General features: G+C 51.4%; 1 protein-coding gene across 2 annotated transcripts in view; it reads right to left on the reverse strand.

Moving 5' to 3' along the window:
• Nucleotides 1-15,407, reverse strand: part of GRIK4 (glutamate ionotropic receptor kainate type subunit 4) — a 418,395-nt gene that overhangs the window by 96,274 nt on the left and 306,714 nt on the right. For both annotated transcript variants that reach the window (XM_045797991.2, XM_087868360.1), the window contains 2 exons: nucleotides 7,609-7,761; nucleotides 6,803-6,907 (listed from right to left, as the gene is read on the reverse strand). In XM_045797991.2, coding sequence (XP_045653947.2) covers nucleotides 6,803-6,907; nucleotides 7,609-7,761 — 258 coding nt within the window. The remainder of the gene's footprint in view (nucleotides 1-6,802; nucleotides 6,908-7,608; nucleotides 7,762-15,407) is intronic.

Below are 15,407 nucleotides of genomic sequence, written 5' to 3' on the forward strand. Positions count from 1 at the left end.
ATCCCATTTCACCCCATCCGGAGTGTGGTCCTCAATTTGGGCTCCATGCTTTAAAAGAGACCTTAACAAACCCAAAAGCATCAGTGGTGCGAGATTTGGAGGCCATATTGCATTGGGAACCGCTATGGGCTGCTGTTTGCCGAAGGAAAGATATCAGAGGGTCACTATGGTAATTGTTGACTGTGATTTTTGTCTTTCCCCAAAGATTATGAGCTCTTGAAGGGACCATGACTCATGTATCTTGCATTCCCAGCCCTGGACACAGAGAAGGTACTCAAACAGTGCTATGCTAAATTTCAGGAAGAAGTGAATGAATGAAGAGAAATCAAACTATTCTCAAATATTTGAAGAGTTGTAAAAAACACAAAGTGGGCCATTCCAGCTGTTTCAGAGGGTAGAATTAGGAGGCAGATTTTGACCCTCTGCCTGGAAGACCTGGGAATGCGTCCATTGGGAGGCAGTGAACTCCCCAGCCCAGGGCAGGCTCAAGGAGAGGCTGGGTGGCTGCTTCTCTCAGGGACACTATGGAAAATATTCTTGCATTGGGATGGAAGATTAGACTAGAGGCCTCGCAGGTCTCCCCCAACACATTCTGGGGCCAAGCTGCAGAGCAGAAAGACCACAGACTTTGAAGATAGCCCAACCTGGACTCAGTTAAGTCTGGAATTTACTAGCTGTGTGGATGTGGACACATTACTTTCTCTCTGCCTCAGTTTCTTTACCTGCAAGATGAGGAGGGTAGCCTTTATGTATGGCTGATACGAGGTGAGAAGTTTTAAATATCTCTGTACACCACTCAGCATGGGGCATCACGGAGGAGAGCTATTACCATTATGCTAGTAAAGCCAGCATTCTACCTAAGCACAGGCAAGCAGAAGAGAGTGCCATGCAAATCTAGTTTCATTAATCCTTGGGTTTAACAAGGCCAAACGTTGAGGGGTTGCCTTCTTCACACAGAGGAAGAGGACTGATTTTCTTCCCCCATTGTGATGCACAGTCATCCGACAGGAAAGGTGAGATTGCGTCTTTAGCTAGGGATGCCAAGCCCCAAGCTCAGCCTTCCTTCTCCCAAAGGCTTAATTAGAGCCTGTGAAGCCATTTCTGATCCTCAGATGAAAGGTGTGCTCATACTATTACAGCCCTCACGAAGTCACTGGGGGCTACTCAGAATCTCTGATCTTTGGACTAAGTTAAATGAAGGAAATTAAGGGCCCTCTAATGCTGTGCTTTTTTCTCTTTTTCCCCTTGTCTCTTTCAAATCTGATTTATCCCAAACGAAGAAGGGAGATTATACTATTCTAATGCAATCCAGGACATCTTCTGGGAAATGAAAAGGGAGAATATGGGGAACCCAGAAGCAATACCATTGACTTCCAGCTCATAAATAAGCAATTGGGAGATGGTCCTGGTTCAGAAATGTCACTTACGGGACACCCGAGGGAACATTTCTCCCCAGACAGTCTCCAGTGGGAGCTCCACAGAATTCCAAGATGGAAAACCGTCTCTGAACAGAATCAAAACAATAATTTTTTTTAAATGGTAAAAAATTACCCCGAATTCTGAAAGACTATTTTTAAAATGGTAATAATCCCTTAATCAGCCACCAGCAGGGAATATGGCATTTGGTTCAGACATTTTACCAATTACAACCCACTGGGTCCCTGTGTGGTGCTTTCTAAATAATCAAAACCAGCTCTTAATAGCCACTTGCCCAGACGGGAAGAGAAAGAACAAAACCAAGTCCAAATGAGAAGACACCATGACTAAAGAAAGCCCAGCCCAGCAGGTCACTGGGAGCAGGTGACAGCAAAGTAACAGACCTGGGTAAAGTGTTTTGATTTGGGAGCTTAGGGATTCCAGGAAAGTGAGCAAAAGCCAAGAGCGGGAGGTCCAAGAGCATGGGCTTTGGAGTTGGACAAGCCTGAGCGTGAATTTTAGCTCTGCCTGAAGTCCTAATAGTGAACTTGGACCAAGTTCCTTATCTTCCTTGAGTGTCAGTTTCTTTATTTGTGACATGGGAGTTTCTCCACCTTCAAGGTCAGTCCCCCAGGTCAGAGGGATCTGTGCGAAGTGCCCATGCGGTGTCTGATTCACAAGAGGTACACAAGAGATGTTATTTCCCCTGTCCTGGTCACTCCACCTTCCCCTGCCAGCACCACCTTGGATGGCATTGGAAGAATGTTCGAGCAGAGATACTGACTTTTCTCCCACCCTGGAAAAGAAGCCCAATAATCACTCCCCAAACCATTTCTTCATCCTGTAACAATCAGGGGAAGGACACCTAATAAGAGGCAAAGATTGGGCTGGTGATTGAGATGGGACCTGGGGACCAGAGCTGCAAAGCTATGTCTTTGCCCATGATACATCTTGCACAGTATTCACTGGTATTCACAGAGCCTGCGTGAGACAGGAAAGAAGCAGGACGGTCACCAGATCTGTTGAAGAAAAATGGGTAATAAAGAGGATTATCGCAATCCACTTTATAAATCCAATCAAGAATGTGTGTCCCTGGAGAAAAAGGAACGTTCTTGCACTGTTGGTGGGAATGCAAACTGGTGTACTCACTCCGGAAAACAGTATGGAGTTTTCTCAAAAAGTTAAAAATAGAACTACCCTACGATTCAATTATCACACTACAGAGTGTTTACCCAAAGGATAGAAAAACATTAGTTCAGAGGGATACATGCACCCTGATGTTTACAGCAGCATTATTTACAATAGCCAACTTATGGAAGCAGCCCAAGTGTCCATCCATTGACGAATGGATAAAGAAGATGTGGGATATATATACAATGGAATATTATCCAGCCATAAAAAAGAATGAAAGCTTGCCATTTGCAATAACAGGATGGATCTAGAGAGTATTACGCCAAGTGAAATCAGTCAGAGAATGACAAATACCATATGATTTCCTGCATATGTGGAATTTAAGAAACAAAACAAACAAAGGGGGAAAAAAAGGGACAGAAGGCAAATCAAGAAACAGACTCTTAACTACAAAGAACAAACTGATGGTTCCCAAAGGGGACTGGGGTGGGGGAGGGATGAAATAGGTGATGGGGATTCTGGAGGGCACTTGTGATGAGCACCAGGTGATGTATGGAAGTGTTGAATCCTATATTGTACAGTTGAAACTAATATTATACTGTATGTTAACCAAATGGTATTAAAATAAGAACTTAGAAAAATGTGTGTCCCTTAGGGGAGCTGAAGGTCAAAAACACCATCCTCTTTCATGGACTCCTTGGCTCAAAAAGATGGGCGTGGGCTGCAGGGAGGTCAACAGGAAATTCTATGCACAGAGGGCGCTATTTGTCAAAACATAGCCTGTGCCCCCCCACCCCCACCCCCGGCACTGTCATCATCTATCTGGGCGCTAGCCAAGAATATGCACATTCCTGGAAGGCACCCTGTTTTGCTGACTCAGAATTTATAGCTGCGGGGGGCACCTGGGTGGTGTAGTTGTTAAGTGTCTGCCTTCAGCTCAGGGCGTGATCCCGGCGTTCTGGGATCGAGCCCCACATCAGGCTCCTCCGCTATGAGCCTGCTTCTTCCTCTCCCACTCCCCCTACTTGTGCTCCCTCTCTCGCTGGCTGTCTCTCTCTGTCAAGTAAATAAATAAAAATCTTCAAAAAAAATTTATAGCTGTGGGGCCTGGGAAGGTACAATGACAGCAAGCACGATGGGTCGTCCCTGTGCACATCTAGGTTTGAGACGCCCTCCACACACCAACCATGTGTATAGCCAAAGAAGGACCAGTAGCTGCTGTTTAGGACGCCCCAGAGCAGAATCCCCCGCTGGGCTGGGCTGAGCTGGGGGCTGGAGGCTGGCGATGCTGTTTCTTAACGACCCAGGCCATCCTGCAAGTGGGCAGCTGGGAAAAGCCAGGCTGAGCAGTGGCTGCTGGAAAAGCAGAGTTAAGGGGAAGGGCTACTTTGAGCCTCATCAGCTGTCATTCAAGCTGAGGGTGGGGTCAGGGCCTCTACCCAACTCTGCCACCGCAGGTGTTGCCAGATGGAAGGGGGCTCTTTCCAGGGAGTGCTCCGAAAGCAGGCCTGAGGTCCAACGGGGAGGTATTCAGAGCCCGGGACTGGGCCTTCTCTGGAGTACGTCTGGGGCTCAGCACAAGCATTACATTCTCCTACCTACGGCTTCCCCACCACGATTATCCCCACACACTTCATTTCCTTACCCCTTTTTATTTTTTCCTGTAGCACTTATCACTACTGACACTATATTATATATGGACTTGTTTGCCTATTGTTTGTCCCACACTACAATATAGGCCCCAGGAAAGCAGACACTTTGCCCATTTTTTTAAAACCCGTGCTTAGAAAAAGTCAGGAACATAGTAGGCACAACAGGTATTTTTTGAACACATGAATGAACGTTCTTCACTTCCCAGCCCCTGGGCATACTGGGGCTCACAGAAGTCTGCCGGGCAATTTCCCTGCAGGCTGGCAGCTTCATTGGTTCAGGCAATTAGGAGCCCGAGGGCATGATCTGGGCTTCGTAACCCCCAAACTGCACTTATTATTTTCCTAGTCACTAGACTGTGAGCTATTTCAGGGCAGGGACTGTGCCTTCTGCAGCCTGGTTTCCTCCGTGCCCAGCACAGCACCTGACAGAAGGAAGCAGTGCAATTTCTAGATCAAAGAGTGGAAATGTAATAGCTACTAGGAAAAATTGTATAGGAAAAATGTAGGCATGCTGACCCTCTAGGGTCAAATCCACACTCGTCAGGACTTGCTTCTTCTGCATAAATGTTTAGCTGGGGAAGCCAGAACCCACACTCATACCGACTACGTGTTCTTCTGTGGGTTACATAAATGAGATGACCATTCGGTGACACCCTAGCCCAGCTGCCATTACTAACTGCTCAAGACCAGGTCCGGCCACCTCCATGAGCATTCGTTTCCTCACTTAGAAAACAGGGATTAATCAAAAGTACTTATCACTGACTACCAACTAAGATGAAACAAATAACCTCAATAGTCCTATTACTCTTTCAGAAATTGAATCTGTAATTTAAAGGTTCCCGAAAAAGAAATCTCCAGGCCCAGATGGCTTCCTTGGAGTGTTTCACCAAACATTTAGAGAAGAATTAACAGCAGTTGTATACAACTTTTTCAGAACACAGAAGAGAGAGGAACACTTCCCAATTCATTTTGTGAAGCTGGTATTACCCTGGTACCTAAGGCAGACAAAGGGATTAAAAAAAATTAAGCAAAAACCCCTCCCAGCCCACGGCAGACCAGTAATCACTCAGAACATAGATGCTCAATCCTCGACAAAATATTAGCAAACCAAATCCAACGATGCTTAAAAATGATACACTCTGTCCACGGCGGATTTATTCCAGGTGTGTGAGGCTGGTTAATCGTTTGAAAATCAACTAATGTAACCCGCCATATGATGGAGGTAAAGAAGAAAAAGAATATGATTCTATCTGTTGACCCAGACAAAGCACTTGACAAAATTTAACACCCATTTCATGGCAAAAATTCTCAGGAAGTTAGAAAGAGAAGGCAACGCCCTCAACTGGATAAGAACATCTTCAAAACACCGAGGGCCAGCAGCACGTGGTAAAAGGCTGACAGCGCTCCTCCTAGGATCAGGGACAACTTCTCAGTGTTGGACGTTGACGTTCTAGCCACTGAACCAGGCAAGAAAAGGAAATAGATGGTATCCAGGTTGGAAAGGGAGAAATAAAGACTGTCTCTATGCGCAGGTGACAAACAGTTAAAATAAAAATAAATTGAAAGCACCTAGTCTGTAAGGTTAAATGAGAAAACATGTATGACACAGCCAACATGGTCTATGGCCAGAGGTAAGAGCTTAAGAAATGCCAAGCTGCTCTGTGATGATGATGATGACGACGATGGTGGTGATGATGATGATGGAGGAGGAGAAGGAAGAGGAAGAGGATGAGAATCTGAATAATCCCCGGGAAAGGTGACTGTAAGCCCCTTCGGAGGCACATTCCCTTGCTCAGCTACTCTGACAGCCGGAAGCCCTCCAGTGAGTCCGCTTCCTCCTGTAATTAGCACATCAGTTCCTACTTCTCCAGATTTTCTAAGGCTGGAGAGGGCTAGCCGAAGAATAGGGGGTTGATTATCCAGGCGACGGGGAGGTTGGGAGACCTTCAGGGAGGCACCTGGAGTGGCTGTCAGAATCCCCGTCTCCGCTGACTCAAGAGCACCAGGGAGAGGGAGAACGAGTTCATAGAGGAGAAAGGGGAGAGGAGTGGGGGGTTGCAAAGGAGCTTCAGAGGACAGAGCCATCCTGAGCTGATGGGAGAAGATGGGTAGCAGACAGGAGAGGAGGGCTGTGACTGGCATGGGGTGGGCATGGGGTGGTCAGGAAAGAGCCAGCCGGAGGGAGCGTGGCCGTCCACTCCAACGCCGAAGGGACCCAGTTGGTTCCTTCCCCGCACACTCTCTGGAGTCCAACACTGATTCCAGGGTTAGGGCGAAATTCAGGGAATAGAGTAATCCAAAACAGTGGGCATGGCCCCAGAATTCCTTCTGTATGTGATATGCTCTTGCCCCCCTGCCCCCACAGAGCATGGTGGCCTCCCTCTCAGTATTCTGCTGGGGCTGCAGTCCCTGACCCACACTAGCTGATTTGGTAGCAGGAAACGGGGGAGGCCGGTGCACACCGGGAGCCCTGCTCAGGAGGCAGCCTGTAGCTACTGGGGATAACTGAGAGCAGGACCCATTCTGCGTGCCAAGGAGAAATGGGATGGGAGCGCTGGGGACACAGAAAGGAACAATGAGGAAGGATGTGCCGTCGGACTTACCTGCCGAAAACCATTCCTGGTGAACTGTAAGATTTTCAAGGCATAGTTGGACCTCTGGCCTTTGCTGTTGAATTCAATGTGGCCGGTGAGACCTTCCAATTCTACCTGTCCAAGAGAGAGTGAGTTACAGCACCAAACAGGCCCATGTGCCACTTGGCTCCAAGCAGTCCACACAAGGGCTATTTAAGGATGCCCAAGAGGAAGCCGGCCATCAAAGTCCATTCTCCTGCCTGCCTCTCAGCCACGGGATCTCGTGACTACAAATGCGATGTTTCTGGAATGAATTCAGACTCAGCTGGAGCTGGAGGAGGAGAAGGATGCCCCACACCCAATGACCGTGCAGCCGCTGTATAAAGCAACACAATGCCAAGATGGCAGCCCGGACTCACATCCTCCCGTGTCCCTTCTCCAGGCCACTGGCTGTTAATAGAATCTATCCTCTTTGGACAGCTGCTCACCCACCATCGGGTCTGCAGGAAGTCTGGAAGACCTGACTCTAAATGTAAACCCTAAGCTACTCTGCACCAGGCATCTCTGATAGGAGATGTCTTCTTCGTGGGCTAGAGATCCATGTCTGTCCCGTCAGAGGAGACACGGCTGGAGACATGGCTGGGAAAGCCAGCTCTAAACCGTGCTCGGTGGGGCATTAGGGATCAGGGAACAACTGTGACTCACAGTGCGCGAATGGGGTCAGCGCAGATGGCTGTTTTATCTGGGACTGTGATGTCCTGAGGAGGCCTGGAGGTGCAGAGCCTCGCACAGAGCGTCCCCCACCCCCCACCTGCGGGGCCCCAGACGCCCCTCACCATGCGTAGGTAGTTCATGAGGCTGGTGCCGTGCTGCCAGATCTGGGCCGAGCCGCAGGACAGAGGCTTCACGCCGATCTCCTGGCTCCGGTTGAGCTCCTGCACCGCGGTGACCACAGCATAGACGGCATCAAACAGCAGGGCCGAGGACAGCTGGGAGGGGGCGGACGGTGGGCGGGAGGGCAGCGGCAGGAGGCCCAGGGAGAAGGAGGGATGGGTGTGAAGGGGTAGGGGAAGGGAAGGGAAAGGAGGAAGAAAAGAAGGGAGGAGGACGAGAGAAAAGAGAGACAAAGAAGAAATAAGGGCACTTCTTTGTTGCCCGGGGCCCACCGCCTGGCTCTGGGCCAGCTCCGCTTCCCCTAAGGGTCCAGGTGCTTGCCCGGGGCAGACAGTGGTGGCGAAGGCTTCTCTGGCATGGGACCATCCAGCTGTGCCTTTGAGCCCCAAGTGATTTCAAGGATAGCCTTTTCTCTCTGCTCCAGGGAGGTGCAACTCCCATTGCTGTCAGGAATCCCCAAGGAGGGGATGGGGCTGCCTATCTCAGGAAGAGGGAAGGAACCTGGATGCTACCTTCAGATGTGCCCAGTGTGCAATGCTCAGCCGAAGGTCACTTACTCTAGAAGTCCCCAGGATAGCACGTCTTCCTGGATATAGCTACCATCAGTCGGCTACTTTGTGCCACCCAGTGTGATGGGTACTTAGAGAGCACATGGTAAACGCAAAGCCCGAAAATGAGCAAGACCCTATTCCCGCAATAGATTACAGTGGAAAGGAGAGGTGTCTGGGGAGACAGGACCCAAATAAGGGTAACGTGAAACTGGGTAAGGTTGGTGGGGCCCAAAGAGGAAGGTCTTGTTGGGTGATCAAGAAAACATTTCTTGGGGCACCTGGGTGGCTCAGTCATTAAGCATCTGCCTTCGGCTCAGGTCATGATCCAGCGTTCTGGAATCGAACCCCGCCTCGGGCTCCCTGCTCAGCGGGAAGCCTGTTTCTCCCTCTCCCACTCCCCCTACTTGTGTTCCCTCTCTTGCTGCCTCTCTGTCAAATAAATAAGTAAAAAAATCTTAAAAAAAAAAGAAGAAGAAGAAGAAGAAGAACAAGAAAACATTTCTTGGAGGACACAGCGTTGGAACCGAGCACTAAGGATTTTGGTAGAAACATCACTGGATTCGGGAGGGGGAGCAGCCAGGGAAGGGGAAAAGGCACCCCAGAGTGGAACTGTGGGGTGGAAAGTGTGGGGCACACTTGGGGGGTGCGTAGGAGGGGAAGAAGCAACAAACCGGCGATGTAGGCAGGGATCATTCTGCAGAGGGAGTCCGCCCAGGTGTAGTTCGTGCACGTTTTCATCGCCCTAGGCAACTGCAAGCTCTCAGGCAGGAACGTGCAGGGCTACCACCTCTACATCCCGCACAGCATCTAGCACTGGGACTTGAGATGTGGTAGGCCCCCCAAGACATAGTTCTAGAACTGAATTAAATTTGGGGTGAAATCTGCCCACCGAGGCTCAGCCAGAGCACCACCCAATGAGCTAACCTGGTGTCTGCAGCTTCGGGCGGGGGGGAGCAGAAAAACAGAAGCTGCCTGCCCTTGAGGAGTGTGCCGTCTAAGGAGGCAATGACACTGGGCCGTGTACATACAGTCCCTGGCAAGAAAAACCGACCGAGTGTAAATGACAATAGGGTCAAACCGTACAGGAACCCTGAGGGGAGGCCCCGTGGGAGCAGTGATGTTGGGGTCTGTCACTTCTTAACACCTCCTCCTCCCTGGCCAGGCCCTGGGAGATCGACCCCTCCAAGGCTGGAGGCAGGGAGGCCATCTCGTGACCTCTGGGATTTTTTTCAAGCTCTTAAGACAGAGTGTAAGGAGACAGGAGGTGCTGGGGAAAGAGCTCGAAACCAGGAGGACTGAACCCACAGTCTGGATCCCAGCCCTCAACGCATGTGCTGAGTGATCCCGAGTAGGCTGTGGAACCCTGGAGAGAACCACAGTTTCCTGTAAACGAGAGACTGCCTCCCTGGCTCGCAGGTCTGTAACATGCTCTGCAAACTGCGCACCCCCTGCGTGCGGGCAGGTGTCAGCTCGGGAAGCAGGTGCTGACTGAATGAATGCTACGGGGAGTCGCAAGAACGGGGAGCTCAAGGCAGCAAACAGGCTGGGAAGAGTGACTTATTCCCTGTGCAGTTCAGCTCCTGTTAGGCAAGGAGTCCTGTGACAGCGACTGGGGGCGGGGAGGGGGACTGCCTTCGGATCATCTTTCTAAAAGGCAATTACAGGGGAGAACAGCCCAAGAGAGTTTCCCTGCCCCAATCCACGTTCACTTGCATTGCAAAACTGCCTAGCCCTCATATTCCTTCTTCCTCCTTCTTCCCCTCTTTCTTCCTCTCTTGCTCCTTTTTTCTTCCTTCTACCTGCTTTTCTTTCTTCCCACATTAATTCAGCTTCTATGACGTGGAAGTCCCGGAGACCTCAACGTCTCCCGTTCTCCTCCGAGATATCCAACAGGCAGGATCCCCTGTGTCCCCTGCGCCTGTGTTGGGCCTTCACCCCTCTCAGCTCCATCACCTCTCCTTTCTGTCCCCTGGCCCCGAAGTGCCCTGGGGCCTAAAGACCAAGCAGGTAGGGGCACTAAACGGAGCAATCAGGACCAGTAGAAAGCTCTGCAGTAGGAATGAGCCGTGCTGACCAGCCACCTCCCTCGAGTTCCTCCCGCCCTTCCCCTCTGCAGCTCAGCTCCTTCTTCATTGATTCCAGGCTCACCTGCAAGGCACTCGATGCTTCTCAGCAAGCCTACAACTGTCCTTGTCCTTTGGACATAATTCATTTTCCCCTGCACATATGTGGCTCCTTTATTAATGGACCTCTCACACTTCCTTGCCAAAAGGACATATGGAAATGATCAATGCTACAGACTCTCCCTTTCCAGCTTAGACAAACATTGACCCGAGGAGAGGGGCGCTGGTTACCGCTACCGACATTGGCCCCTAGATCCTTCTGTTTGGCTATTTAAATGATGCGGTAAACTAATTTCTGTCCCACCTTCTCCTTTGTCTCCTAGCTTGTCTGTCCATTCAGAGAGTCTCAAAATCTCGGCCTGTTAGACTGGAAAGGATCCTAGAAATTGAAGAGTCCAACTCTCTTCTTTTACCAAACACAAAACCGAGGCTCGAAGAATTCACCTCCTATCCAAAGTCACCAAGCAAGACAGAGGCAGGGCCAGGATTGGAGCCCCAGGACCCTTTCTCCAGTCTGGTTTCCTTCCGTGTCTGCAACATTGTCTTTTCATCCTCTCGAGAAGCCGGTGGTGAGTCATTACTCTGTCAGATTTATTCCCGTGCCTCTCTCCTGTCCTGGGTTTGCCCCCTGCTCCCCGCCCCGGTCTGACTGGTCGTTGTTCCTCACACTAGCCTCTCAGCGAAGAGCCACTTGGAAATGTTGTTAGAACAGGACAGGGCAGGACAGAGGGGCAGTGGGAGGGGACCATCCGTTGCCTACCTAGCACCCATTCTCCTCTTTTTCCTCCCCAGTAGAACCCCCATTTTGTTCAGGTATCCATCCCCCAAGCAGCCACGTGCTTCAGGCGTGGCTAATCCAGCCCCAGCTCTCAAGTGATCCTGAGTGGTCTACGAGTCCTCCCATCCCCCCACCAAAATGTGATTCGGGAACGGCCCAGCGGCCCAATTCTGACCAATGCAACATGAACAGAGACCAGGAGGAAAGGGTCACTTCTCAGAAAAGCTTCCCGTCTCTGAGAGATGCAGTCCTTCCTCCTTCTCTCAGTACTACCATGTCAGGACACGATGCACGGGCCTGCGGCAGCCAGCCTGACTCCAGCCCAAGGGTGGACTCGACGTCAAGGGGGACAGAGAGGAATGGGAGGAAACTAGGTTTCCAAAGACATCAGTCCAGAGTCTGCCTTCCCTCTCAGCTTGCTGTGACATGAGGTGACATGTTTCCTTTTTCTGCATAAGGCAGTTTAATACACGGTTTCCACTGCTGGAGGCTAAATGCACCTTAAACAGTACGAAGGCCTCAGGGACCCCCTTCCTCCCAGGGCATGACTGCCCCTGGCCCTCAGAGAGGCCCGGGCCTCCGCATCCCCCTGTAGAGGCCCTTCTTCTCAGGCGGCTGTGTGCCGGTCCCTGAGAGACCCCAGCGCCTGCAGACTGGCAGACGCAGCGCACCACGCCATTCCTCACACCCTCCCACCAGGCCCCAGGCTCCTTCCTGCCACATGCTTGTTGTTCCCACTCGTCTGGGATGCGGTTTTCTTGGCTGATGTTCTCTTATTAGCAAATGATCTGGATGCTGGGAGAGTGGTGCGTGCCTGTCTGCAGTGTTCCTTTGGCATCTCGCATTCTGGGACCTTCAAGATTCTTCCAGAGCTTCTAGGAATTACAGCCCAGAGAGGGATGCTGGGGGCAGGCGTGGGTGCAAGAGGGGCAGTGTCAAGGCTCCTCAAGGTCTTCTTTTCCATCTGCATATTGCCTTCAGAGGGGTGACACGGTGGCGGTCCCCAGGGCACTCTGGGCTTCACGGGTCCTCTCTGCAGCTCAGCCTGGGCCCCTCTGAGCTGAAACTTCCTAAGCCCCGAACACCATCCCTCCCCATTGGGTCTCCTCTGCGTCCTCCCTACATAACCAGACGGCCCCTCTTGCTGGCTCCTGGCAACACGCCCGGGGCCTCTCATCTGGCTCCTCCGACTGCCTCTCTGAGCCCTGCCGCCCATCCCGTGCTCCTCCCGCTTATCTGCCCCCACGTGCCAATCTCCTCCGATCAGCCGGTTTCACCTCTGCCGGGAGCCTGTGATCTCTGCCTCATCAACTGTTCAGCTCACTGCGGATCTCCTCCGTCCCAAAGCAGCCTGCTGCTCTCTCTCCTACTTGTTTTCACCCTCTGCTTTTATTTACTAATTTAGCTCCGCAAGTACTTGGGATTGCAGTTGGGGGAAAGCAGCTCTGGGGCCAAAACAGCGCTCTGTCCATGTCTCTCGTCTGGGTGGAGAGTCCCCTCCATTCCTGCTCCTTCCCGGCTCCCACCCCATCCCATCGCCCTTCCCTTCACCACCCCCCTCTGTCTTTCTGTGGCTTCCGTGCCCCATCTGTGCGCATGCCTCTCTCGTCTTGTCTCCGCTTCCCCGTCCCTGATCTTCTAAATATTAAATCCCCTGAACGGCTCAATCCTTGTTTAAAATCCTCTCCTCTTTCTTGGCACCAAAATATTGCTTGGCAAGGGACTCTCGAGTCCCTTGTTTTTATATTTTCATTTGGTTCTTCATTGTTATTTTCTTTTGAGCTGTTTGTAAATTGTTTAGGGGAACGAAAGACTCTGTATAAATTAAGATGAATCAGTCTGACTCAGGGAACAGAGGCTGAGTTTCCGCCCCCTCCCCTGAAGGAAAAATAACAATATCTTCCAAACACACACCTGTAACCGTCATCTCCCCGCCTCATAGCTCCCCCACCCAGATCACTGGATTCTCCTTCTCTTGGATGCCCATTTATCTCTGAACCTCTGTAGCTTAAACTCTGCTCCCCAAAATCAGACCAAGACAGGAGCCATTAAAATCTCATCGAATAGTCTGTACAATCTGGGTTTTATTCAATGAAATAAACACTTAATTACAAACATCTGTTTTAGCCTAAATTCTAATTACTTAACCTAGCCATCTGTAATTTTAACGATTTTCTACGATTTTTGTTCTTTGCAGTGTGATTAATGGGAACGGCATATGAAATAGCGGGTATGTGTCTCCATCCACAGCTCGCCCGTGGGCAGCTCGCATAGTGCCAGGCGGGAAGCAGGGGAGCGGCGTGCTGTCAGCCACCTGGAGGTGCAGCCCCGGCCTGGGTGGCGGCACTCACCTCTCTCTCTCTCTCTCTCTTACTAACCCTTTAGCTCAGATGCTCCCTCTGTGTCCTCAGAGCAGCCCCCTTTCCAGCAGCACCCTGGAGCACAGTGGGGCACACACAATTTAAGAGGAAGAGAAACAGGACAGGAGAAATGCCAAGGGTGCAGAAGACAGATGGAGTGCAGGAGAGTAAGGGGAAAGGGAAGGGAGGGGGAAGAGAAAGGGGAGGGGGAGGGGAAGACAGGAAGGGAAGAGTCCAAGGAGAAGACAGGAGAAGGAAGAGAGACTGGACCTGAGACAGAAAGACAGAGCAGAGGGGAACGGGGCAGGGGAGGGGGGAGAGAAGAGGGCCCTGGAGGCAGGAGAGAGCAGGTCCCTGTGGAGGAGCTGCCTGCAGCCTTTTTAGAAAGCTGGATGGGGAGACAGACTGGCCTGGGCTTTCCTGGAATTGATTATTTCTCGCCTTCCAGCTCCCCAGCAAATGAAAGGGCTGGGCTGTTTGTGCTGGGAATTTCAACCCCCAAAGAGACAGGAAGAGGCACCGCTTTTCAAAAGGCAGTTGCTAAGTGAGAAGCCTTGAGAAGGATTTGTTGCTGTTTGAAGCTGTGAGCTTTCTTTCCATATTCTTCCAGGTGAGGAGTTTCTATAACACCTTCCCTTCCTCCTCGGAGGCTACAGAGACTCGGCTGCAAGGCTCTTGGCACCGAGAGGCAGTCTTGGGCTCTCATCTCCCTCTTCTGTGCCTCAGTTTCCCCATTTACCAAACAAGGGGTGCGTGACCACTCTCAGCTGCTATTAGAATGCCGTGGGGAGGAAAAAAAGAGGTCGAGGTGGGATAATTTCGTGGGAAGCGCTCCAGTATTCCAGATGAAACAAACGCGATAAGCACTCCCGTCTCCTGAGCTAGAGAGAACACACTTCCCTGTTCTGCAGGCAAGAAAACAGCAGGGCTCGGCCCAGAGAAAGCTGACTGAGGCAGATCACAGCCTGGCGCCCAGGACTGACTGTCCCCTCCCGGGGACCGGGACTAGGTCCCAGGCTCACACTTAGTCTCCTCACACTGCCCCTCTGAAGTAGGCTTGTACTCTTGTTCCCTACCCCCAACACGGAGGGAGGCTCCAGAGAACCCCCCACTCCCTGACTGCCTCCAACATTCTTGGGGAACACAGGATGCCGAGGCTTTGGGAGGTCAGAGACTGGATTGGGAAGGACAAAAATGAGGTCACGAGGGCTGCTTCCACGTGACCGGACATGGGGTCCCTGCTCCACCCAGGACGGCCTCACACCCTGCACAGCGTCCCGCACACTAAGCGAGCAGCAATGCGGTCTTTGCTTCCTCCTCCTCTGGGAAGCCTTCCCTGATCATTCCAGGCAGGACGAAGAGGCTTTACTCTGCTTCCACGGGGCAGGATCCCACTTGGAACCATTTTCCTAGAGGTGGGGGCAGATCTTACTCCCCACATCATGAACCCCAGAAGGTAGAGGCTTTGGCTCTTCTTTACCACAATGGGCTATGGGATGGGCCCCCATCCTTCACTCTACCCTGTACTCAGGCCTGTTGCCATGTGACTCCTTACTTTTCATCTCTAAAAGAGTAGAGTCTGCTTCCTCATTCCCTGACTTTGAATTTGTCTGGGTGCCTTTCTTTGGCCAACATGATTTGGCAGTCGCCGCGTGCCCGTTCTGGGAAGCTAGCACTAAAAGGTCTGGTGTGTTCTGACTTGCTTTGTCATCGTCCTGCCGCCGCCACGAGAATACGCCAGGCTGGCCTGCCTGCTGGGCCAGGGGAGGGATGAGAGGCACGTGGAGCAGGAGCTGACCCCCAACTAGGTTAGGAATCTGTAGCTAATCCTCCCTCACCCCCCAGATGAGCTGATCGGATGTGCACATGCACAAGCTGCACAAATGCTTAGTGTCACATGCTAGTGACGTTTGGGGATTGGTCGTTACC

Source organism: Ursus americanus, chromosome 16 (assembly GCF_024610735.1).
Source record: "Ursus americanus isolate L20-20 chromosome 16, mUrsAme1.1.p, whole genome shotgun sequence".
Classification (NCBI taxonomy): Eukaryota; Metazoa; Chordata; class Mammalia; order Carnivora; family Ursidae; genus Ursus; species Ursus americanus.